Source organism: Chrysemys picta, chromosome 2 (assembly GCF_011386835.1).
Source record: "Chrysemys picta bellii isolate R12L10 chromosome 2, ASM1138683v2, whole genome shotgun sequence".
NCBI classification, from domain to species: Eukaryota; Metazoa; Chordata; order Testudines; family Emydidae; genus Chrysemys; species Chrysemys picta.
This window is the reverse complement of record NC_088792.1, coordinates 41,388,086-41,414,601: the sequence shown is the minus strand read 5'-3', so window position 1 is coordinate 41,414,601 and position 26,516 is coordinate 41,388,086. Positions and strand designations below refer to the sequence as shown.

Here is a 26,516-nt window from a genome sequence, read left to right as displayed (position 1 = left end):
GAAAGAAAGGGAGGGGGGGAAAGACAGCTCGGGGGATGGGATGGGGGCTACAAAAATAAACGAGCGTCTCCAAGCTCATCATTAGAAGCAAGCTCCCCAAAGACCCGGAGACACCACCTTAAAGCTGCACCAGACCCTGCCAGAATTACAGATGCAAAATCTGTAGACATATTTCCACTGCCATGATGATCAACACCCCCAACAACACACTTTCAAGATCCATGGCTCCTACACATGCCTATCATATATGGTGTACCTCATCCAGTGTGCTAAATGCCCCAATAACAACTATTTGGTCAAACCAGACAATCATATGCTCTTGAATGAACTCTCATAGGAAAATAATAAAAGACAAAAACTCCATCTCACCTGTGGGTGAACACTTTTCACAAAACATTCACTCTATATCTGACCTCTCAGTCCTCAATCTCGAAGGACCTCTGCATAAAACTTCAAATGATGAGCCTGGGAGTGTTGATTCATAACTTTGCTAGCCACTAAAAATCATGGAGTGAATAGAGCCACTGGATTTATGGCTTATTACAACAGTGTATAACCCACTAACAGCCCCCCTGCCCTGCCTCCCAAGCTGCCTCCCTCTTTCCTCCATCTTGACAGATCTTCACGTTGAATGGTCCCTTGAAATATGTGGTAACTGCTTACGCTAAACAATGTGTTCCACCTTGTATTAGGTGTGACACTTTGAGTACATTTGCCAGATCTGAAGAAGAGCTCCGCGTAAGCTTGACAGCTTGTTTCTCTCACCAACAGAAGTTGGTCCAATCAAAGATATTACCTCACTTACCTTGTCTTTCTAATATCCTGGGACCAACATGCCTGCAACAACAATGCATGCATAAAATTTACATGGCACACAACAAATGGATTAAAAACTGGCTAAATGATAGGTCTCAAAATATAATTGTAAATGGGGAATCATCATCAAGCAGATGTGTTTCCAATGCGGATCCACAGGAACTGATTCTTGGCACTACACTATTTAATATTTTTATCAATGACCTGGAAGAAAACACAAAATTGTCACTGACAAAAAGTGCAAATGACACAAAAATTGAGATAGTGGTAAAAATCACTCATTCAGAGCCATCTGGATTGCTAGGTAATCTGGGCACAAGCAAACAATATGTGTTTTAATATGGCTAAATAAATGTAAATGTATATATCTGGGAACAAAGAATGTATGCCCTATTTACAGAATGGTGGACTCTATCCCGGAAGCAGTGACTCTGAAAAAGATTTGAGCTGAACACAAACTCCCAATGTGATGCTGTGGCCAAAGAGGCTAACGTGACTCTGGTATATATAAACAGGGGAATCTTGAATAGGAGCAGAGCTATTATATTATCTCTGCATTTGGCACTGATGCAACCACTACTGTAAAACTGTGTCCAGTTCTGGTACCACAATTCAAGAAGGACGTTAATTAATTGAAGAGGGTTCAGAGAAGAACTACAAGAATAATTAAAGGGTTGAAAAATATGCCTCACAATGATAGACTCAAAGAGCTCAATCTATTTATTTTAACAAAGAGAAGGTTAAGGGGTGACTTGATTGCAGTCTGAAAGTATCTACATTGGGAACAAATATTTAATAATGAGCTCTTCAATCTGGCATAGGAAAGTATAACATGATCGAATGGTTGGAAGTTGAAGCTAGATAAATTCAGACTGGAAATAAGGTGTAAATTTTTGACAGTGAGGGTAATTAACCATTGGAACAATTCAGCAAGTGTCATGTTGGACTCTCCATCACTGACCATTTCTAAATCAAGATTGGTTTTTTTTTCTAAAAGATACACTCTAGGAATTTTTGGGGGAAAATTCTATGGCCTGCGTTATACAGGAGCTACAACTAGATGATCACAATGGTCCCTTCTGGCCTTGGAATCTATGAATAAGCTATATTTTGACATTTTGAACAATTGCTATTTCATCTTTCTCTTTAATTTGTGTTTATAATGAGGTAACAAAACATTTTCTAATAAATTCTTAGAAATAGACCAACTCCTAAGCATGCTGAGGGATGGAAAGACCTGCAACGCAAATGGACAAATGTACAGCCACAAAGAAAGACGTCATGGCATGACAATCAGAGATGTTGGATATTTAAATATTCCACTCACATCAAGACAAAAGAATGGGGAATATATAAGTGGTTATCATGAAGATAATGAAAACACTGCTGATTGGGATCAGGTTAATTTATTATTTACTATTCTTACCAACAGTTGGAATCGGATGTCAATTACAAAAGTTCAGGTTGGTTTGCAAATATATAGTACAAAGAATAAATCACTTCAACAGGTAACATTTATGAATTTTGTGAATTTCTAAAATTCCTGGCCTTTATGCTTTAGACTCCAGTCAAAGCAGCCAGGACATATCTGATGACTTATGACTGGCCTTTGTGCTTTAGACTCAAGTCAAAGCAGCCAGGACATATCTGATGACTTAGGCTTTTCTTCTTCTTCTTTGTAATCCAGACCTGAGGTATGGTTGCAGTCTTCTCCCTTTTCTCCTCTGGGGTTCCTGTGTTCACCTATAAGTCCACCGGGTGCCTCTACCCAAGGAAACCCCTCCTAGTGCAAAGAACACAGAGGGCCTGTTTGTTGGGAAAATTCCAACACCCAACTCACACAGAGCCATGTTAGTCACAGCACAATAAAATAAAATAGCTATCACAAATTCCACAGTAATAAAACAGTAACTGGGGCTTTGTTAGGTATGGGTAACTCAAGTGAGAGGAAAATGGAAAAGAGGAGTAGGATAATAAAAGATAAAAACAACAGTACATAAACTCTACCACCTTAACGTTTTTTGGACAATTTATTTAGGAAGTTTTAACAAGTTTATAAATCTTTGATATGTAAATATCAGAAACAAAATACCCCTCCTAACATTTACAGCCAATAAAAACCGCACTGTGCTCCCTCCTAGCACCTGCTTAGGCAAATAGTTTAGGCTCAGTCTTTTGGTGGGCAGTACAGCGCTGAAATCGGTGGCCGGCTTAAAATGCAATATCGAATTAAATAAAGTCTTCACGTCAAGGATGGTAAGATTGTTCTTGTGGCTCTCTGGTCCAGATTCAAATGTGCAGTTAGACAGACTCTTGGTAGTTTGGCCCCAACTCTCCTCAGCCTTTTGGGTTTCTGGTCTCTACTGAGATGACACTAATCAGTGTCCCAGAAATCCCAAAGTCTTTCCTTGGGAGGAATGTGGAGGGTCAAAGGGTCTTCCCTGGCTGTGTAGCTCCTTTCCCTACTACACTGTCTCCAAACAATACCAAAAGTAATATTTCCATACTGAACCCTTTGTCTCTGATTGGTTCTCACAGTGTTCCTTTTCAGTTCTGTCTCTGGCCTGGACCCCAGGCAATCTGGGAAACGGAGTCTGAGCCTCTGTAGCCATTGTTGCTGTAGTACAGCTGCAAATCCCCTATAGGCTTAATGTGGTATTTCAGGAGTAGCCCTTCCAAAGGGGTTACATTTTTTAATAATACATTTTAAGATGATTCAAAGCCTGGTGGTTTTACTATCTTGAGTGGATAAAAGATGTACATCTGGCTTTAATTTAGTGTTCATTTTATGATATGAAGATGACACAATTGCCTTTGGAGTCAATGCCATCCTGACAGTTGTTTAGCTGAATGATTTTATTTTTTTATTTTGAATTCATATCCCATCAGTATAATTATTTTCATTCTGCTGGACCTCAAAGGAGAGTCATGCCAATCAGCCAAGTAGATGTTTAAATCAAATGTGGCCCCAAAATAACTTAAATGAAGGTCATAGGACAGTAGTGATGCCAGGAATACAAGGAATATAATTCCCCTGGGCAGAAGGCCAATTTACAAAACTGAGCACTTTTTAGAACTTTTTGAACTTTTGGACTTCCAAGACTGTCCTTGAATCAAAGGCCATGCATTATTCCAGGCATGGCAGTCAAGCTGAGAGCCAAAATATTTTTGTGTAGCCTTTGAAAGGTTATAAAGATACGTTTGGAGAGAAGAGATTTGCCATCCTTTTCTGATATCTAGCTTCTATTTTTCATTCCATTTTTCTTCTTACTAACTATTTACATTTTCCTTGACAGATCGTTCCTTTAGAAGAATTTGTATTTGAATGTTATTGCTAATTTTATCTTCTGTTTTCCACACGTCCCTAAGATAGCCATTGTATTCCATTAGCAACAGATGCTGTTACGTGTCAGAAATGGACTGGTTTCTTGCTTGCTTCTGCCAGTTCAGTTAAGGGCTGTAATTTAGTTTTTCAGATATTAGCTTCATATTTTGATATATAATGCCAGAAAAGTAGGTCACTGCAGTCTTTTTAAAAATCAGCTTTGTCTTCAATGATTTTTAAAGTGCATATAAAACTTAAGTAAATAGTAAGATGAACTAATAAGAGCTATAAAATTTAGTCACTTAAAACTATGTAACTCATGTCTGTCTATATGTTAATGTATGGCTTCTCATTAAAGAAATCTATGTGAGGGGAAAGGAAAGTCATGCATCTATCTGGTGTTTCATAAGAGAAAATGTTAAGCTCTATTTATCTTTTTCTGTATTATTCCCCTCAAAGACAGTATAGATTTCTTTCATTAATAACAAAGGCCCTTATCTTTTCGTCCTCATGTTAAAAGGCACAGAGAAGCCAGGGTTTATGGTAGAAGATGCAAAGGTTCTAGTCACCTACATTCATTTGGAAGGGATATAAACCCTCATGCTTCAGGGCTTAAGACAACTTCTAATAAATAGGAGTTAATAAAAATTTCCCCATAGACAGGTTACGCCGGAACTGCCTGCTGCAAAGTTTCTTGTACCTTCCTCTGAAGCAGCTGGTGCTAATCACTGTCAGAGTCACCATACTAAACTAGATAGACCTCTGTTCACAGTGGGGCAGTTCCTGTGTTCTCCTGGTGGCAGGGCCACCTATGCTCATAGAAGACAAGGATCCTCAGGACTCATTGATTGATTGATAGTCCTTTATTCACTCAAACTGTCACTAAAGTCCAAAGAGAATGTTGCCTTCGTAAGGGATGAGCAAGGACAGAAGGATTTCTCCCATTATTTGTATTACTGAAGAATAACTAGAACCTTCTTTCATTTACATGGTAATTTTCTTCCTAAAAGAAGCCAAATAGTTTTATAAGTTTAACTTATAAGTTTTAATTAATAAAACTTATATATAGGGATCATTTCATCATTAGTGATATGCAGCCACCTTTGGGGTGAAAAGAACACGCATTTAACAATGCACAGCAATGGGGACAAGAAATGAAGAGTACCTTTACTCTCTTCAATTCAGGGTGTATATATGTAGTCAGAATATAATTTCTTGAGCTGGAATTTTGTCAAGATACTGGAATTAGCAACCATGTTCTTATGAAAAGTATCATGTGAACTTTAATAAGTACAAATGATCAGGACCTCCATTTAATATCTCATCTGACCAATGGTGCTGTTCCCCTAGCATTATACTGGGGGACTGGTTCAGTTCTTCTGCAAAATAAAGAGTGACATCAGCTAAGTAACGTTTCTGCAGCATCTAATTCCCTCCCTGCCACACACATACACAAAGTACTGACTCGGGCAGCAATATGGAAATCCATGTTGTACCTGAATTGATCCTTATTACTGTCATGTAATGAATGAGGATTAGAATGCAAAATCTTTAGTCATTGTATTAAAACATGCCCCTAAAAATAAATCTTAATACCAAAACTAGATTATCTCACTAATACTTGCCGGAGGTAAAAACAACAGGGCATTTTCTAAAAGTAGTAGTAAACTCTATGCAATGCTTAGTATATCTATGTTATGATTCAACTAGTAAAACTTTATAGCTTTAATTATCTCTATGTGTTATGAAGGGCACAGATATGCAGCACAAATACAGACTTCATTGCAATACTACCGCAAACTCTGGCTGCTAACTTCCAAACTTTGTTCCAAACATGCAAGTAGAAAGCCATAATGTAATGGGTGTGGTTTAATTAGGTTGCAATTTTACTCATGTAACCTATCTGGAAGTACCCAGCTATAAATCATACAGTGGGCAGGTCATCATTCCGGCCTCACTTGTTTCTACCTATCTGGGAGAGCTGCCATCAGCTCTCCCCCTTCCCAATTTGTCTCAGCCCGTTGCTGGGATCCTGCTGCCCTCCCCTCATATGAGGATAAAGGGAGGCTGGGGGGGGGGGGGAAGAGGGGACTATCTCCCTACTGTACCAGATGTTAGGAGCCCACACCCTTTTTCCAGCTTCTAAGTAAGGCTTTATAACTTCCATTAGCCCGATTTGTAGGGTGACCAGACAGCAAGTGTGAAAAATCGGGACAGAGGGTGGGGGGTAATAGGAGCCTATATAAGAAAAAGACCACAAAATCAGGACTGTCTCAATAAAATCTGGACATCTGGTCACCCTACCTATATGTTAAGAAGTACACAGACACACAGCACACATATAGACCTCACTGCAAATATCCGGCCTGCTAACTTCCTAATTTCTACTGACTCGTAAAGGGTCAGCAGGTGCCATCTTTGAATACTCAATAGCAGCAAATGCCAGCTGCTGTTAATAGTTTTAGCACTAAAAATAGTCTTGATTGAGAAATATGCTATACACATATTTAGATATAGTAATGGGCCAGACCCTCAGGTGATGCAAACTGGCTTCAGTGGAAACTACACTGACTCACAGCAGCTGAGGATCTGGCCATTGAAATGTGGAAGTGAAGATGATGTATAAGGTTTTCATCAATAAACACAAAATTCATTGTCTTGTATTTTAAAAGATGTAACCAGGAAGCAGAAATGGAAAATGCGACTTTTCTTTGGATCCACTTTTCGTTTTTTTTTTAAAGTTCATGATTCCATGTCATTTAAAAAGTCCTGCAAATCCGCATTTAACCTGATCATCAGACTCAGTTAATGGTATCTATATTTAGTAACCACATATCCTTTCCCACATAGGCTTGCTTCTCTGCCAGTGAGCTTGTGAAGATATTTTTACAAAAAAGTCCTTCGTCCATTTCTAAGGAACATTTCAAGCAAATCAGCCCAGCGATCATTCAGCAACTACTGAGCTGTTCTTGTCAGCTTACAGAATCCAAGCAAACAAAGCTGCCACCAACAACTCTGGAAAGTGAGTTATGTTGCCATTGTGCAGTATTGCATTGTGCTAATTCAGCTGAAGGGTTGCAGGAGTTTAGCTTTCTGGAGCTTTTGTATTCATTAGTAACTAAAAAACAAAACACCCAGATGTTTATACACCAAAGAATTTCATGGTGTGCATGCTACACAGTACTATACAATGAGAAGTTCAGGGATCCAGCTCCCAGTAACTATTTCACTCTCTTATCCAAAGAACTCTCATTTGGGCTGATTTTTCTTCCTTCTTAGATGCTTGTCAGAGATACAGACAGTAGGTATAATGGCTATGGTGCTATAAGAGGCCCTCCCAGTAGTAGAGAGGGGAGCCTACTTTGCCCCTGTTTCTCCAGTTTTACACTGGTATAACTTTATTGGTTTCAAGTGGGATGCTCTGGCATAAAACTGGAGTAACGCAATGATGAATCAGGCCTTGGTGCTGTAACATCTGTTATTTTATACCATGATATGCTGAATTAGTGGTGTTAAGATGCTCTCCAGAAAATAAATGTGTATGAAAAGTGCAGATTTTCACTTTGTGAAATTTTAACAGGAAAAGTAAAGGTTTTTGTGAGATGTTGTTGTGAAAATAAAAAATAGCAGCTTTTCAAGATCATCTACTGTCCTGTGCCAAGCAAAAATGAGCTCCGGACTTTGTACACCTTGGCCTGTAGAAATAAACCAGTTAGAAAAATTTCTCAGGGCACATATCAATCCATTCAGTGCCTATGTCTATTGTATTGTGCCTTACTCACCTGGTAGCTTGCCAGATCCATTGGGGGCTAATAAATGTTCCCCATGCATCCTTCCAGCCAGTCATCTGTCTGGGATAGAGCTTTAACTCCCTGGACTACAATTGTTGGTCAAGATGGTCAAGGATGCAACCCCATGCTGTGGGTGTCCCTAAAGCTTTCATTGCCAGAAACTGGGACTGTATGGCAGGGGATACATCACTCGATAATGGCCCTGTTCTGTTCATTCCCTTGAAGCACCTGGCACTGGCTGCTGTCGGAAGACAGGATACTGGCCTAGACGGATCGCTGGTCTGACCCAGTATGGCCATTCTTAGGTTCTTAAACTGGATTAATTAGGCTGCTGCTGGGAATGGACTGAACCACAGTTCCACATTGTACATTTGTACTATCAGTGTGCATTGATTAAACAACATGGTAGATCATTGGCTGGAAGGAGGTTTGTAGACATCCCACTAGTACTCAAAGGAGACAGGAACCTACAAAGTAGCAAGAGGTACTGAGACTCCCCAAAAAGAGTTATTTATTTTCTTCAAGCCCCTGTTACTATAGTGTCTCACACTCTTTCAAGTATTCATCCTCAAAACATCTCCATGAGGTAGTGAAGTACTATCATCCACATTTTACAGCTGGGATACCAAGGCACAGAGGGGCTAACTGACTTTCTAAGGCCACACAGGAAGTCTTTCGCACAGCTGGGAATTGAACAACAGTCTTTTACAGCTCAGGCGAGCATCTGAACCACCAGATCATCCTTCGTCCTCTAATGGTGATCTCTTTGGAGTGAAAGAGACCATGTGTGAGAGATGAAGGCCTTTATGAGCACATAGGTCTCTTTGCAGGATTAAGGCCTAAATTTGAGGAGTTTCCCAAAAGAGAAGACAGGCAAATGGCCTGATGTAAGACAAAAGTAGCCTAATGACCTGAACCTAAGACTGGGAGTTTCATTCCCAGATTTTCAGTTAGTTGCTGGTTAGTCTTGGGTAAGTCACTGAGGCCTAAGTTTTCAAAAGTGTCTGCTAATGTAGGGTGCCTTAGTGTTTGGGTATTTAACTGGCGTTACCTAGGATCCGATGTTCTGAGGTGCTGAGCACTCTCCGCTCCTGGTGTGTGGAAAAAAAACTTGATGCACCCAAATTAGTGGATACTTTTGAATATTTTGTCTTTAATTTCTTTGTGTCTGTTCCCCATCATGTGACTTACCTACCTCACAAGGGTGAAGGGTGTGGTATGGATTGGTTAGTTCATGTTGTACAGCAGCTTGAAAATGTAAGCGCATACATGTGAGTAACCTCCCAATCACTCTATTGAATTAGGAAAAAGAGGTTATCACTCCTGATTGCATCCCTAAAGGAAGTGTGTCCACACCGCACAACAAATACAATTTGGAACAGTAGGCATGGTGTGTTCACAGGAGGCCGATGACCTGTCTATTAAGAGCATATTTATCTCTTTAAGGCATGAAATCCAGTGGATTGGGCTTTTTTACCTGCAGGTCCTTGGCCAATGAATGCTTTGCAGACCTTGAACCCCCTCTTCCTTCTGTTATGCTGTCTGTCCCTTATATATAGCAAGAGAATGTGGTACAACTCAAGAATTTCCTTCCTGTTTATTCACACAGTTCAGAATAAAGGGCCTCAAGTAATTAGACACTGAATTGTTAAAGCTGGACTTGGTTTTATTTTGATTCCTTTTCCGCAGAGTATGGCTACAGCACTGTTGCCGTTTTACTTATTACTATTGGATCTATGTTTGGTACAACCCTCATTTTCTTCAGTTCCTGTCAAGAAATCTATACACTCATTTTACAGCTGTTTGTGGGTTTAGCTGTTGGGACGCTCTCTGGAGATGCTCTGCTACATCTTATTCCACAGGTAACACGCCAGTTTGTATTTTCAAAATGAAGTGTTCCTATATATATATAAAGAAATGCGTACCTAGTGAAGCTGCATTCCTTTGATTCTCCCACAACACTGATTGACAGGAGCTCAGGTGCTCTCATCTTTTTTTAAAAATAAAGCTGTCCATGAGATCTGAGAACCAGAGGGCCAGCACTCTAGTTATACTAGGAGCTGTGTAAAATCAGAAAGAGATTTCAGGTTGGGAAATAAAGAAGCAGAAGCCAAAGAATGATGAATGCTGAAGAAACTCAGGTACTGTTTTAATACATAAGTACTCAGTGATTAAAAGAAATGGCGGGGGTGGGGGGGAAGTATATGATAAACAGGTAAGACAGGGCTAGCTCTAGGTTTGTGTGGGGCTGTGTGTGAAGCCAATGGGTAAGGTCTCAGGCATGCTTTAGTAACCCACTCAACTGGGCTAGGGAACAATCAGGAGCAGGCTGGTAGATAGTTGGCTTGTGGTCACTTGTCAGTGGTAGGTGCCAGCGACTTTTCTCAGCGGGTGGAGTCAGGGAGGCTGGACTGTCAGGCCTCCCTCCTCCCGTCCCGGGTTTGTTGGAATGGAGTTCTGTAGCATAGAACCCATAGAAAATACAGGGCCTTATGCAAGCTGCACATTCCACATATGCTTAAGGCAGGTCATGTAAGGAGAACTGATTCAGGAGAATGCTGTTAAATGTTTTCCCTGAGCATCAGCAGCCCCACACCCAAGTTGTTCTAAAATTCCAGGGGCTTTCAGAGACATATAGTTCTGCTGTCATGAACTGCAATAAAAACACCTCAGTGGGAGGATTTTCTTTTAAATTCAAATATATATTTTACATACATGACAGTGTAAAAGAAAAGACAAGCCTTTGATTAGTATTCATTTGGTTTTGCTGCTTTTTCTCTGCATTGCACAACTCGAAATAAGTAACTGAAGGGTTCTAACAAAAGGGGGGTTAACAATTTCATTTACTTGGTAAGTTGGGCAAACACATTTCTGATGCTTCTCCATCTTAAAATGTTCATTCTGGTTTAAGAGATAGTAAAAGTTCTTTGAGGTATTCCATATAACTAAAAATGGGAAAAACCATCAAAACCAGTAATATTTCAGGAACTAGAGCTGGGAGAGATTTTCAAAAGCACCAAAAGGATTTAGGAGCACTAAGTCTCATTAAAAGTCGGTAGAATTTGTGCTCCTAAATCCCATGTGTGCTTCTGAAATTCTTCCCCTCAACTTTTAATGTGCTGTGTCCAGTATGTATCTCTTTTAAAGTGACAACTTTCAAATGAAGTCAGAACACTTCCAAGGAAGGTTTTTATGTTCTTTCACAGCATAGAAACTGAAGCAAAGACCATGAGCAAAAGGGTTAATTGATTATTTTCTGTATGAATTTGACTTTTGAAGATGATCCGAACAATTTTTTAAACTGTAAAAGTCTAAACAAATATACAAAGGAAAATCCTCTTGTCAATACAATTAAATCTGCCTCTAGAAATAATATTACTTTTACCGGCAAGAGATGACAGAAGCATAATGGAGGCCATTAATAATTAATTTCATTAATCTATACTGGTTTTCCAGCACAGCAATTTAAAATACAATTAAAGTCTTGAGAGTGGTAATAAAAGGAAAGTTGAGAGATAAAGCTATTATAGCTTACTCTAGCAAAAGTCAAAACTATTTTTCCCCTTTTATTTCACCTCTTTATCTAGATTCTTGGTTTACATAAACATGAAGCTCAGGAGATGGAACACATCTATGAAGGGAAAGAATATGTTTGGAAAATGTTGGGAATGATTGGAGGAATTCATGGATTTTTTCTGATAGAAAAATGTTTCTTTCTTTTAGTATCACCAAGTGATCAGGTAGAACTTTCTTTTTACCCCTTTTAAAATCCTTTTTGTTTTTGAGATTATAAACTGCACAGTAAATTTTAAAAAAGTTTTTGGAAAAATAATTGCCTTGCTTACAAGTGAAATGAAGCATAAACTGCCTCTTCCCAAATTGCTCCCATCAGACTGATTTTGCTTTGTACCGTTTTGTTTTGGTGCATAGGTTTGATGTGTTTAACTGTAAAAAGGCCAGTTATTTTAATTATTGTATTCTATAAGCAGACTTCCGTGGCTGGCATGGGAACAGGTAAAGAGCATGTCTCTCTCTGAAAGAGTAATGAGAGTTTCTTTACCTAGGCACTGTTTGAAGAGCTCAAAGACTCACATGTTATCCAGGCTTTTTAAAATGACACTTTAAAGAATTATACTTTAAAATTTACCAAATTGCTGATAATTTTCTACCCCAAAGGATTTTGAAAATTAGTATAAATGTTGAGCTCTGTAGACTCCTGCATTATATGGGTACTGTCTCCTTGTTGGCTGCTCTGCTCTCAGTAATTCTATTATTTTATCTCAGTGTGCCTTGTGTTTGAAAATGTCATTATGTACCAGATATAATGCAGTACAAAATGTGACGCTTCATTAAGTCTCTGAGCATGGGAGACTATCTTAATGCCACTTCAAATGGCATTTGCTGCTGCTGTTTTACAAAGGATGCTTAATCAGAGGCCTAATTTAGATATCTGGGTCCCAATCCTGTATTCTTCATGCACCCAAAATACCTACTACCTTTGAGGAATACAGGATTGAGCCATACAAATTATGTAAAATGAATGTAAAGTGAATATTTTGCTAACTATGATATTATGTGGGTTTGCTTTTAAGATGTTAAGAGCAAAGTTGAAATCTATTATATAAAGAATAATGAATAATGAGAAAGGGACTTTATAATTTTTTACAAGACTTTAATAAACCCATTCGGTTGGGGCCATCTGAACACTAAACATTAAATAATTTGTTTATCCCAGCTTGTAACTCTAAAATTCAGCTTTACAAAAATAATTTCCTATAATACCCTCTGGTTCTCACATACTTTTCTGGTTCAGTTTGCAGTTTTCTGAGCTGAAAAGGCATTAGCAAATGTTTATCACAGCTAGCATTCTTTTCAATTGTTTTTATTCTCAAGTCAACAACTTTCATAGGTCAAATAAAAGCTAAATCTGAACATGAAACTGACAGAGGCTGCACCTGTGTTCATCTGGCTTCAGAAATAATTGCAAAGCATCTTCATCCAGCAGGGCCTTTCATTAGTTAATGGGCACTTGGGGCATTCCCATGATCTTCCAGTGGAATCTGAATTAAATGACCATTCAGGCAGAGGCAAATCTACTTCAACCATACAGTTGGTAGGTTACTGATATGAAATGATTTACTGACTTGATTTCCTTCTTTCTCTGTCTCTCAAAAAATAAACCCAATTAACTTCATAACTGAATAATATTTTTCAGTGTTTATTGATTTTTTTCCTTACTCCATGACCTCAAAAAAGAATGTATTGTCAGAAATCTGTAGATTTGTTAGACCACAATAAGCATTTTCAGACATATTTTATTCACAAATATTTACAAAGCCAATCTATCGATATATGTCACGTTGATGTAATAAACCTCCTTATATGCCATTTCCCCAGAAGATCTTTAAAACATCTACTGTCTTCCTGGTTTTCCAATGTAAATCACATCTCTGAGGAGCCAGATCCTTCAGTCCTTATACCAGCAATACTCCCTTCAATCTTCAAGTTGGAGTAAGGACTGCAAGATAGTGTCCAAAGAGATTACAGTGTATAAATTAGTTACCAGCTGAAAACTTGGACTATATGCAGTCATTTTTCCATTAACATGAATAATATGTAAACAAATTCAGATGGGCTGAAAATAGTGCTTTCCCATTAGCAATTCTGTAGGTTCCCATTAGACCTATGGAGAGTGCCCAAGCAAGATGTTCGATAGATACACACACACACACACACATGCACACATACTCAACTACATAAATTGATAGGTTTTAGCATTTTTGCAAGCACAGTTTGTTCTTCATATTATATGTAGTTTCAGGATATGCTAATTGTAGTCTTGTTATTTTAGTCAGAGAATCTCAAACTTTCCCATATTATGGTCCACATTTAATGAAGAGATGGTTATCAACAAGAGCAATATGAGCCAGTATTGGTTCACAGAACACAGTTTGGGAACTGTTGACTGAATGCCTGTTAGCAGACCAGTGAAGATAATTTATTACATTTTGACCCATCTGGTCACTTCCTGTTTCTTCATTAAGTAATTAATCATTCCTTTCAGCTGGCAAACTGCAAGATCATCCTAAAGTTACATATTGATAATATGAACTAGTGTGGCTTGGCTTGTTTGGATGAGAACTACCCATTTTTTTCAGGATCATATGGGTAACAATGAGAGAAAACACTGGCTGACTATGAGGAGATATTAAAAAGACTGGCACTTTTTAGCTTGGAAAAGAGATGACTAAGGGGGGAGATAGAAGAGAAGTCTATAAATCATGAATGGTGTGGATAAGGAAGTCAAATCCTCTGTCTAGACAAAGGCTGACAAAGCAGAGGAGACACTATGCCACAGTGAAGGAGATATATATCACTTCTCACTAATCATTTTATCTCCGCTTTTATTGTTTTTTGGAAGGGGTCAGGATGCTCTAGCAGTGACTGTGAATTCTGATGAAATAAAACTTGCTGTACTACAATTCTGATGCAATTAATGAATTGGATACAGGGGAGTTTTCTATTTGCATCTCAAATAGGGTGACCAGATGTCCCGATTTTATAGGGACAGTCCCGATTTTTGGGTCTTTTTCCTATTTTTCACATTTGCTGTCTGGGCACCCTAATCTCAAATAGCCCTATTAGCACATTTTGAAGGATAGAAGGGGGAAATGGGAAGGGAAGAAGTATGTGAGGAAGGGCTGGAAGAGGGAATAGAGTACTAAAATCAGGGACCTTTGTTACCTGATCATATGTGCACATTTTTGCTACCTACTGTCTCAATATCCAGGTGGCCAAGCATCTTAATATCTGCCTGGTTGCTATGTATTTGTTTTCATCTCCTCAAGTCTTGCAATTTCACAGAGAAACTAATAAGAATATCTTAGGCCTGGCCTACACCTAAAACTTTCTATATCACTCAGGAGTGTGAAAAATTCATTTGCCTCATGTGATGCTGTAGCATCTGTAGTGTAGACAAGCCCTTAGTTATGGACTCCAATCTTCACCAGTTTTCTTTCAAGATCCTGTAGCTGCATACACAGTCGTGCAATACAACAAAACCCATTATCCCATGAGAAACTGTACCAAAATGCTGAATTATAACTTAATCATTTTTCAGCTCTGCATTTCCAGCTCAAAAGTTTGTTTCATCCCTGAAATGTATTTTTCTCAGGGCACCACATTGCTACTGAATTGTTTTTGTTTTGATCTGAATTAGACTGTAATCTCCTGGGGGCAAGGACAATCTCTCATGTGTGTGGAGTTCAGTAAATAACTCTAATGATAATAATGGTATATATTGTAGATGGCAGCAGCTAACTTTTCTTTAAAGAACAGTAAATCTATTTAAGTTGTCACTGTTTAATAACAGCAGATCAAAACAACCCCTCTATGCTGATCCAATATCTTTCCTTTTAATTAGAGAAGTCCCGAAGACTCTGAGTCTGAAGTTCCTCCAGACAGCAAGGCGACAAACAGAAAGAGTAAGTATTCATACAAAGATTAAACAAGCAGCATGAAAAACTGTAAGCCTGAGATGGGATTGAAAGTGTGAAACTGGCTCAGCTCTGTGTTTTCTATGTATTACGTCACCACATCTGATTCTGCCTGGCTACATAATTAAATCTCTGCTTAAAGACCTGTTTCCAGCCAACCAGACCCATAATTGTAAAGTTCATTAATCTTATACTGTCCTTGCTTCAACGTTTGTTTACCCACCCTTGCAAACTACTTTACTGAAGCCTTTTACTTAAAGGGAAACCCTCACATATTTACCACCAAACATCTTTTTATAATTGTAGACCTTGCTTGGGCCTTTCCTTATCGCAAAGATATTAAAATTGTCATCACTTCTCATTTTCTGGCTCTCTCGCCACACTATAATTTCCCCTCTGACTCTTTCTGTCTCCTTTATGGTAATGAAATCATGGTTATTAAAATCAGTGGTGACTTGTTCCTTATATGGGACTCTGGGCTCATAATACGTCTCAATCTATCAGTAGCTTTAGACTGAACTGATATCCCATTAAATAATTTTGAAATAGTTTTTACTTCTCTGCTCTGCTTTTCCTTATTTTAAAAAATAAGAAAAAATGGTGTGGACCTAATTCTGCTCTTGATTGCATGCATGTAACCCTGCTGAATTCAACAGAGCAGCAGGAATGCTACTGGGAAATAGCATTTTCCCTAAAATCTAGATATTTATCTTATTCTACTCCCTTTTGTCTAGTGACAATTAATTTCAGGACATGACCCTGAATTCTTGGTAGTCTCACTGTCTTCTGCCAGCCCTTTAGTGTTATTCTCTGCTATTGTGGAATTCATTTCCATTTCAGGGCATAGATCTCATTTTTGGAAAACTGGATTTCCATTGCTTGAATCTGACCTTCCCTTCAGCATACAATCTAGTCCCAGTTTCACTGTCACTATCTACTCCATCTGTCATTGGTTCAGTGCTGTTCAGTCATCACTCTCTACTAATCATCTAAAACATATTCCACACAAGGTCAAGATTATCTGCTTCAAGTACAGCATGCCTGTATTTGGGGAAATTTCCCAGTTATCTCTTTATCAGTATTCTCTGTTTGGTTTCATATTTTGGACATAACTATTAATTCTCCTCTGCATTAGAAGTTTAGGAGTAATAGTTGACTATAAGTATGTTTTGAAAAATAACTAACTTTCAAAGGTTTTGTACTGATTTTTTTTATCATGATCCCATCTGTTAATATCAATAACCAATATTATGACTTTGTAGTTGTATTTCCTGATTCACATTAGACTAATCAGAAGTCCTATAGGCACTTAGTGTTAGCCCGGAAAACATTGAACTAGATCCCTATGCATGAGCAAATGTAAGGTTTAAGCCATTACCTTGTTAGTCAGAACTTCAGAAGTGTGATCTATAGTAGAAATGCTACCCACCAGTAGCTCTATGAAAATTAAAGAGCAAAATTCCAATCCCTGGTTTTATGCAAAGAATCAATTGAAATTTGCAAGTTAAATGCAAGGTTGTACAAAGAAGAAGAATTTGAATCCAAATACTCATTTTCTAAGAGGTAGTATAAGAAGTTTTACAGTCACAGCAGTAAAGTGCATTGATATAATTGCTAATAACATGATTTAGATTTAAAATAGAACTAAAATAAATGAGGTTAAAAGCACTCCAATGTTTTCGTGTATGTATTTACTTAAATTTCAGTCAAGTGTGTTCACATAGGTTACATTTGCACAAGCTTTAAAATGCCTAGCACTTCATAAAGTTAACCTGACTCCCATTTTATATTATAGATAATAGGCTAGAATGAGTTCCAGACATTATAGTATGTTTTTTTCAACAACTGTTACTTAAATAAAACAGGCTAATAACATCTTGTGCCGAGCCACAATTTCACCCTAGCCAGTGCAAATTACAAATCACAAACTTAATGTAGTCCAGCAATCTGTTATTTCTATATAATTCTTGTCCTGTACTATTGAGTATAAACTGCCTATAGTGTTTAGAAAGAGCTATGCAAGATGGGGACAGCCACGTCTGGCTCTGTGAGCTGGCAGGAAAATCTACCAAGCCTGCCAATATTACTGAATCCACAGAGCTTCCAGGCAACTGGAGAGGATTTTCTGAATACAGTTGTAAGACTTTATTTTCTGTGTGTTTTCTTTTATAATAGTTTTGAAGGCTTCAGTTCTAGCCAGTTTACGTAAGAAAAACATCTCTCCCATCTCCTTAAAAACAGTCTCCTCTACAAAAATGCCACTGCAGTAAAACCTCATAATAACGACATTCAGCGGGGTCTGTGGAATGCCACATTACATCTCCAGGTTGTCATGTTGTAGCTAGGTGGGGGGAGGAAAAGTCAGGAAATAGATGAGTTTATGGGGGCAAACCCTGCCACTGCCTTGACAGCTACAGAGGCAGACCTTGGCAGTGGGACAGAATCAGTAGAGTTCCACTCTATGTGCGGAGTGGAGGGGCAGTAGGCAGGATTCCTTGGAGGCATGCAGGTAAGCATTGTAGTCAATTGGGTAAAATGGATGTACCAAGGGAGGTGCAGGATTTGGGGAGCCAAATATGGGTTGCAAAGTCCACTCAGTGTTGAGCTGGAGTAACCTCCATGGAGCAGTTCTGCAGCTGCTCTGCAGCTTGGGGAGATGGTTCCTTCCCTCATCCATCTGCTCAGCATGCAACCCAGCTACTTGGGTCAGGTGCTGGGAAGAGGATTTGCCCAACATTGCTTAACTGTATTTCAAATGCAAGCTACAAGATCACTCGTTTTCAGTGCCCCATCGCACACAAGCAATATGAGCTTCAATGCTAAAGGGAGGTCAGGGAAAAATAGTGGAAAGAAAAACAGCTATCTGTATTCATGAGTGATGTTACAGACAGCAGTGCTAGGGATGAACAAAACAGCTATTAATTGATTAGAACAAAGGTCAGAATTGAATATGATGTGACACTATATCAGTGATGATGATTTGAGGTTGATTACGTTTTGGATTCTATCTCCTGTGAAATACTATGCTTAAAGATGAGAACATGAAAACAAAATAATTTTTCCCTTATTCACGACGCTAAAAGTATCGTTTACATGAGGCCTGGCAGGGATAAGGCCATGCAGATGCACCTTCTCAGTCTGTTGATGGCCCACCTGATTGACTGAGGAAGCTAGCAGACCTGTCCTTAAGCTCAGTGGCAGCTCCCAGGCTGCTCAATTCACATGCCTGCAGATTCTCTGCCTCCCTGTGCTCACCTTGCTCCAAGATCTGCTTCTGCCCTGCCCATAGCCTTGACCCAGCCCTGCACCTGGCCTTGTTTCAGTCCTGTTCCCGCCTTGCACTCACCTTGGAACCAGCCTTGCTTGTGCCTTCCCTGACTCCAGGTAATCTGGTTCGGACCCTTGACTCTGATTTCTGGCTCTGACTCTGTCTTGGCCTTTGACTCTGGCATTGGGAGTCTGACTATGGTTCTGATCCTGATTCCGACTCTGTCTTGAACCTTGGTTCTGGCATTTTGGACTCCTACTCTTGCTCCAACCCTTCTGCTGGACTGCCTAAGATCTAGTCTCTTGACAAGGCCAAATTCTTCTCTTACTTATAGATGTGCAACTCTCTGACCCCCAGTGTATAAACGCCTACCTTTTAAGAAAGAAACTATTTGAGTTGGGAAGGGGAGGGAGAATATGAGCTTTAGCAGCCTAGGGTGAGGTTTATGAGATGCATTGAAGGTAAATTACTCAACTGGACTCAGACCAACCTTTTGTCTCAACAATCTACCTAGTAGAAAAGACCCAAAGGAAGCTACTTCCTAGTGTTTGCATCTCTGAACGATTCTATTAACTATTTTCTCATACTGAAAGTCTTTGAAACCTCTGTAATAAGAACAAATTGGGTAGGCTGTATAGTCCTCTGCTTGTCTTGGCTTTTGGCAACACAAAAACTAGTCCATTGAGAAAAAAATGTTTGTAGGAAGCCTAAAGCCTAGGAAGACATGTTTTTCTTTTTACTTTTGACTTTGTTCCCTAGGCAAAGGAATTAGTTTGTTGGCAATAATGGTGTTGGTGGGTGACAGTCTTCACAATTTTGCCGATGGCCTGGTAATAGGAGCAGCATTTTCATCCTCAACAGAAACGGGTGTTACCACGACGATTGCTATCTTATGCCATGAAATTCCCCATGAAATGGGTAAGCAAATATAAATACACATTTTTCCTAACTGGCTCAAGTAAAGGAGCTTATGGCTCGGTGTTTCTGGATTTACAGAGACATTTAAGGCTAGATCCTGCCCGGTTCTAACACAAATGCACTGAGCGGATGGGGTAAAGAGGGCATGTAGCTCCCTTCATCCCATCCCTGACATAAGCAGTAGAACAGGAGCTCTCCCTAGTGCTTGGTTACTACTCCAAGGCACATCCCCAAGCATGCATGGTCTGTCAGCTGGTGAGGATGGGGTTGGCACAGCCAGTGCATATGCTATGGTTTGTAGCACAATTTTTCCTGCATGTTATTTTTGATTAAAGAACTGCTGACATCACTCTGCTTCCTGTCCCTCACAGGATAGCTCCCTAATTGGGCACGGGATGTTCTTTCCACTACACGTTAAATTTGTTTCAGCCCAAAGGAAAGGAAAGAGTAAGTAAGGACAGCACAAGCCCTGATCTTTAAAGTCCTTTCAGAGTGCACAGCAGGAATCCCAACAATGCTGCGCTCTAGAGCAAGTGTGAATGGAGACTATGCAGGAGTACATAGGCATAATCCTCCACACAGTGGAATTGCCCTCTGTTCCCTTATTCTCGAGCACACAGGCAAAAAGAGTGGTGAGATGTGGATGCAGAATGGGCATGTCTAAGGAAATATGGGGTCAAATGAGACACTTACCAACTCCCCCCCACACACATTGGTCTTACTCCTGCCATTAGGAGTAACCTAATGTGACCAGACAGCAGTGCTCTCAGTATTGAGGATGGGTTCCTGGCACTGCTCCTCCTGCTTATTACCTTTGACATTGCATATGTATGCGCAACACTCCACTTATGCACTGTAAAGAATCAAATCCTTAGTGAACAAAATATCTGGTACCAGTGATGACAAATAAATGAACTGTTTTTCTAGCAGATAGCTCTTTTTCAGATCTTCTTTCTATGTTTAGTTCAAAAGCTTGTGTCTTTCACCAAGAGAAGTTGGTCCAATAACTGACATTACCTCACCCAGCTTCTCTTACTAGCAGACAGGCCAGCAAGATAAGATAGCAGTTTCACTGGAGATAAACGTTCCCTTTTTCTCCATTGTTTCCTCATACTACGTCTTTTCAGAAGTTTGAGGCTATGCCTGGCATTGCATTGACATACATATATATGGTGGTAGGTGGATCAGAATGTTGGATTTGTTTCCTTTCTTATGGATTTACAACACAAATGTTGGTTGTGTGAATAATTTACCAAAACCTGTGTGTGTAGCTGGGGATTCCTGGAAAACAGGCAGGTTTATAAAAACAAAAAAATCTGACAAAAATATTGAATGGCTGATACTGGTATCAGACCAACTGTCCCAGTGGAGTTACACCAGTGTAAAATTGGTGTGAGATCAGAATCTGGTGCTCAGATACTTGTGCTATGTATTTGTCACGAAGTGGGTTCTTCTGCAAGAGAAGCATCCTGAGGGCTGATTCTGATCCAACTTAGACCAAGGAAGAAAATTAGGAGTAACTCCACTGAAAACTAGGGAATTACACAAGTGTAAAACCTGTGCTGCTGAGATCAGAATCAGCCACTGTGTTTCTCTTTCTGACATAAAGACCCAAAGACCATGTTAAAGACATAATCACATGATTTCTACTGGCAAGTTCCCAATCAAGAAAGATTTAGAAACTCTGGGAAAGCATGTGACTTCGCGTTTGCATGTATCCAAGTTGGAAATGTCACAGAACATTGAGAACTAGTAGAGAGCCCTCCCTGTATACTGTATGCTATCTTTAGGAACAACTGAACAAATATGACTGGATATGTAACTTTCTGCTAGCTGCACGAATTTACAATAATTTCTACAGAAATGTAAGGGCAACCCTCCAGCATCCAATACTGTGTGTGTGTGTGTCTGTGTCTGTGTCTGTATCTGTGTGTAATTCTATCTAAACTATTATCATCGATGTCTTACTGCCTGCCATGCAATCTTGAAAATGCTTTATCAGATAAATAATATCTTTTTTCCCCTCTATTTTCTCTATGCAGGTGATTTTGCTGTGCTGTTAAGTACAGGGCTCTCCACAAAAATTGCATTATTAATGAATTTTATAAGTGCCCTAACTGCCTTCATAGGGCTTTACATTGGCCTTTCAGTATCAACTGACTCCTGTGTTCAGAACTGGATTTTTACTGTCACAGCCGGAATGTTCTTGTATTTATCATTAGCAGAAATGGTGAGCACTGCAGTTTCTTCTATTACATTTTCGTTTTGAGAACAGTCATATCATAAATGAATATAAGAAAGGACTGTGAGCTCTTTGGGCAGGGATGGTTTTCTACTCTGTGTTTGTACAGTGCCTTGCACAATAAGACCCCATTTATGGTTGGTGACTAGCCACTAATGTAATAAACATGATAAATAAGAAAAAGGGAAAAATAAAGGATATAAACTGTAAGAAATGAGATGAAATTGAGGGATCTACATTTTATAGTCCAGGAAAGAGTACAGAATAGTTCCAATTCTGGTTCAAAATTTGAACTGAAGTGTTTTAAGTATTAAGATCGCGGGCTTTTGGTTTTGCTCTTTATTGAGATTCAGAACTTTAATTTGGAGCCAGAATTTTGAGATAGGGTTTTGATTTTGGCCCATCTCTCGTTTAAATATTTTTATCAAGTTTTGAAGCATATAACAACAAATAAAAAACCAAGTAAATACAGTAAAATATCATGACTCTAGATTTATGTTCAAATGTTGATTTGGACCCACACATAAGAAGTTAACCAGAAGAGATTCATATGATACTGTTACATGAAAATAATAATAAAAAAGCTGAATGACATGCATCAGGCTCAGAGTCAAGTATTTTCACAGGCTATTGTCGGACATACAATTAAGATACACTATCCTCAATATTGTGATTTGAGAGGTTCTGTAGGGTGAAAAGTCAGTGTGTAAATAGCTTTTAATCTGATGCTAAACATTTGGTGCCTTTGTATCTGATCTAAACCTTATGGAGAAAAATATAAAAGGTAATTTTTAAAAGCATAGTTGAGGGGTTATGCTTTTAATTTATGTACCCACTAAAGGTCAAGTCAATAGGAATTTTTCCAATAATTTCAGTGGGAGAAGGATTGGTCCCTATATATAGTACAGAAACAAAATAATCAAAACTGCTTTATTCCCATAAAAAAGGAACACTAATTTTACCAAGTGTTTCCTTACATGAAGTTTCTTTAAAAATATTGAGAAGTTAACACATTTTGGATCCTCATTTGGTAATTCTCTCTAATGCTGGTAAAAGATTCACGATGATAGAATTAGATCAATTGAAATATTTCACTCTGAATAGTTATGATAACATACAGTGTGTGCTACAGATCTGCAACTATATTCAGAAACTCAGGATTTAAGTCTTTTTATATGAAGTTTGTCAAGTTTTCCCATAAGACTTTTTTTTCCCAGAGATGAATATATCTGGCTTTCATTCTGGTATCTTATTCTTTTTTTAGCTTCCTGAAATGACACACATTCAGACACGGCGACCCTGGTTGATGTTTCTCCTACAGAACCTTGGATTACTATTAGGTTGGCTTTGCCTCTTTCTTTTAGCTATATATGAACAGAAAATTAAGATATAATGTTTCTACTGGAAATCTCTAAATATCAGTCATGAATTTGTATAGCATTATTTCCATTTTTTCATGCCTGCTATAGTCATTTATAAATTAAGTCGGTGGGATTTTTGTATCTACAGTTAAGTAGGTAACAATTTCACTTTATTAACTTATTGTTCAGATTTTGTAATTTTTTTAAAACATGAATGTTTAGATCGATGTTTTATTTGTTATTGAGTTTACCAAAACTCTTATGATCAAACTCACAGGAGCTTCTCGTTAGTTTATTGAGTCCGTTCTAGTTAAATGCTTCAAGTGATCTCTGCTACTCTGATTGAAGAAAAGAATTATATACAGTAATCCAACTGAAAAGGAACATAGTTGAAGAGTTTGAAGCATAAAATCTTGTTACCTCTTAATGCCAAGAATAAATTTCTATGAAACTGAAAAGTATAGTCAAGCTGATTTACTGAGTTAAATACCACACAATCTCATTCTAATACAATGTGCATTATCTACCTTGCTGATGTACTGACAAAGTTTTGTCGTCTTGTCTTGCTGGCCCACTGTCATACAGAAAACACTGGCAAACAAGTGTTAAAACCTGTGACAGTATTAGAACACAGTTGAGCAATGTCAGAATATCCATTAGTGTCTGCATTGTATCATGTTAATGTTATGCATATTGGCATCTATGGAAGCCAATCAGATCATTAGATAATGTCATCAGTCAGAAAGTAGTTTATTCATACAAGTACAATATGCTTTTAATGAAAATCTGTTCCTACTGTCTGAAGTGTACATTGATCCAGCAACCCCTCTCTCACTCGAGTGGTTTTATGCAAGTAGCCCTTATTGACTTCAGTGGGATTATTCCTCTGAGTAGACCACTCAGTTAAGTAAGGACTGCAGAATCAGGCCCTAAACACATTTTGACAATAACAGCCTGACTCTGAGGTGCTGTGTGACTTCAGTGAGGTATTTTATAATTAAACTCTGTAACTTTGGCATAAGGATTCCCTCCCGCATTTAATTTCTTTTCTGTAAACTACGTAACAGACTTGCTTTTTGATTGAAAATGCTTATTTCTCTTATTTGCTGAAGAGGGAGAGCCAGTTACTGAACAAAATTGTATTCTGTGTACAACCAAATGCACATCTTTCTTCTTTTCTCTGTCTTCGGTACTCATACGGCCTGCATTACCATAGTATTGGAGTGTCCCCCAGTCTTTCATGTATTTGTTCTAACATCTCTGAAGTAGGAAAGTACTGTTATCCTCACTTTACAGATGAGGAACCGAAATACAGGGGGACTAAGGACAAGATTTGTAAAGGTATTTTAGGCTACTAGGGATGCAGACAGGCACCAAATGGGATTTTCAAAAGCACCCATGTGCCTAACTCTCATTGATTTCAATGGCTGTTAAGTATCTATGCACTTTTGAAAATCCTGCTGGGAATTTATCTACCTAAATATCTTTTAAAAACCTGGCCCTGAGTGACCTACACAAGTTCACACAGGAAGTCTTTGTCAGTGCAGGGAACAGCACCCAGGTGTCCTGACTCCCATGCTAGCCCTGAACCACTTGTGCTCAAGGGACATAAGATTCTGATGCTGCCTATTCTCTTACATTAACTTTGAGAGATTCTAGTTTCATTGAGAAGCTGTGACTGATGGCTCTCTGTCCCACTTCACATTTTCTAGGCGTTTGTGTTTAATTTTAGTAAGGTGAGATTTCAAAAAATGGATCTCCCAATATTTCATCTGCTGGTGATGGAGCTGAGTCACTTCATGACCTTCAACAGACAGTCAGTTCAAGCAGTTGCAGGACACCACTGGATGTAAGAAAATCTATTCTTGTGAATATTGGAAACATTTGTTATTTCAAAGAGCAGAGCTACTATTTTGAGTATGTGCATGCAGGCTGTTCAGTACCAAAGAAAGCAAAGCTACCAACTGAACAAGATTTTGCATCATGGTTTGAAGTTGAATAATGAAATGTTTTTCTACCTGTTGTCAAAAAGTTTCTGGAAAGAACAAGGTTTATATTTTTGTAGTATATTTTCCAAAATAAAATAATAATATTTGCTCAAGTACTTGTGTGTGCTAGCAAGATTTGTGCATATAAATGTACCTGCACTTGCTTAGAAAATATACTCTTTTGACTTAAATTAAAAAAAAAATCAAATACCCTGGTCTCACTGAATAACCAGCCATATTTACACACTCTCTACCAAACACAAAATCTGATTTGTCAGAATACTGGGTAGCCACCTGGTGTAGTCACTCAGATTCTATGACTGTGATATTTTCAGTAGATGAGCAATACATTCACCAATTTTCACAACTGCTGACTGTATCTCAAGCCTACAGAAGAGGATTTGGGTACCTGTAGTACCCAAGAGAGCTGATCTACCTCACCATTTCATTAAGACCGATCTTTCAACGATAATCTTTTTCTCACCAAAGGAGACTTCAGTGGATTTCAGGAAACACTGAAGATGAAATATTACTATGATGTAGAATGCTAAACTGTAGTTTTTTTAAAAAGGGTAAGTTTTCCTTGATCATGATTAATATACTGCGTAGATTGATAGGAATTTGTCACATAGACATCTACAATAAGTCAGTCTCATCAAAAAAAGAACCATTCACATTACTCTACTCTTATCTTTTTTTGTCAAGGTGACCTCCAAGAACTGAAAAAGAAATAAGAGAGTCCTGTTTCACTGTCCATTTAAGGGAGAGTATAAAACTACTGTGGAACTGAATTCATTCTTTTGATGGAGACTTTGTTTTGTCTGGCTCAAATTTTGCAGACCTTGCTCAAAGACAATGTTTATTGTCTTTAATGGGCTCAATACTGATGACCTTAGATAGTTCTTTCTCAAACAAAACTCCAATTGAATTCAAGGGGTGAGATTCTTCTCTCTTACTCCCACTTTATACTGACAGAGAGTAGATTTTTCCCCCCTTGACTTCTGTCAAAACATCTATCAAGGCAAATCCCAAGGAAATACTGCAGAACGTTATCATTTGTAGTCCTTAAATCAAGACTGCATAGTTTTCTAAAGGATACACAATTGCTCAAACAAAAATTATGGACTTGATTCAGAAATTACTGGATGAGGTTCTCTGGCCTGTGTTATGCAGGAGGTCAGACTAGATGATCAGAGTGATCATATCTGCCCTTAAAATTCAAGAGTCTATAAATCTACTAACTTTGTTAGCAGAAAGGGGTTAATATTTCTTTTGTTCTTCTATACATCCTCAGTTTTCAGCCATTCTTAG

The 26,516-nt window shown here is 38.5% G+C and overlaps 1 protein-coding gene across 3 annotated transcripts in view; it reads left to right on the top strand.

Moving 5' to 3' along the window:
- SLC39A12 (solute carrier family 39 member 12) overlaps positions 1–25,321 on the top strand; it is a 38,551-nt gene extending 13,230 nt beyond the window's left edge. Inside the window, exons 5-13 of one of the 3 annotated variants that reach the window (XM_005308123.5) lie at positions 2,014–2,216; positions 6,992–7,163; positions 9,622–9,794; positions 11,520–11,672; positions 12,938–13,045; positions 15,356–15,416; positions 19,456–19,614; positions 21,657–21,844; positions 23,121–25,321. In XM_005308123.5, coding sequence (XP_005308180.2) covers positions 2,014–2,216; positions 6,992–7,163; positions 9,622–9,794; positions 11,520–11,672; positions 12,938–13,045; positions 15,356–15,416; positions 19,456–19,614; positions 21,657–21,844; positions 23,121–23,249 — 1,346 coding nt within the window. In that variant the 3' untranslated portion in view covers positions 23,250–25,321. Of the gene's footprint in view, positions 1–2,013; positions 2,217–6,991; positions 7,164–9,621; positions 9,795–11,519; positions 11,673–12,934; positions 13,046–15,355; positions 15,417–19,455; positions 19,615–21,656; positions 21,845–23,120 lie in introns of all 3 variants that reach the window. The other 2 variants (XM_008162798.4, XM_005308124.4) reach the window with 2 other exon arrangements.
- Positions 25,322–26,516: the final 1,195 nt, after the last annotated feature.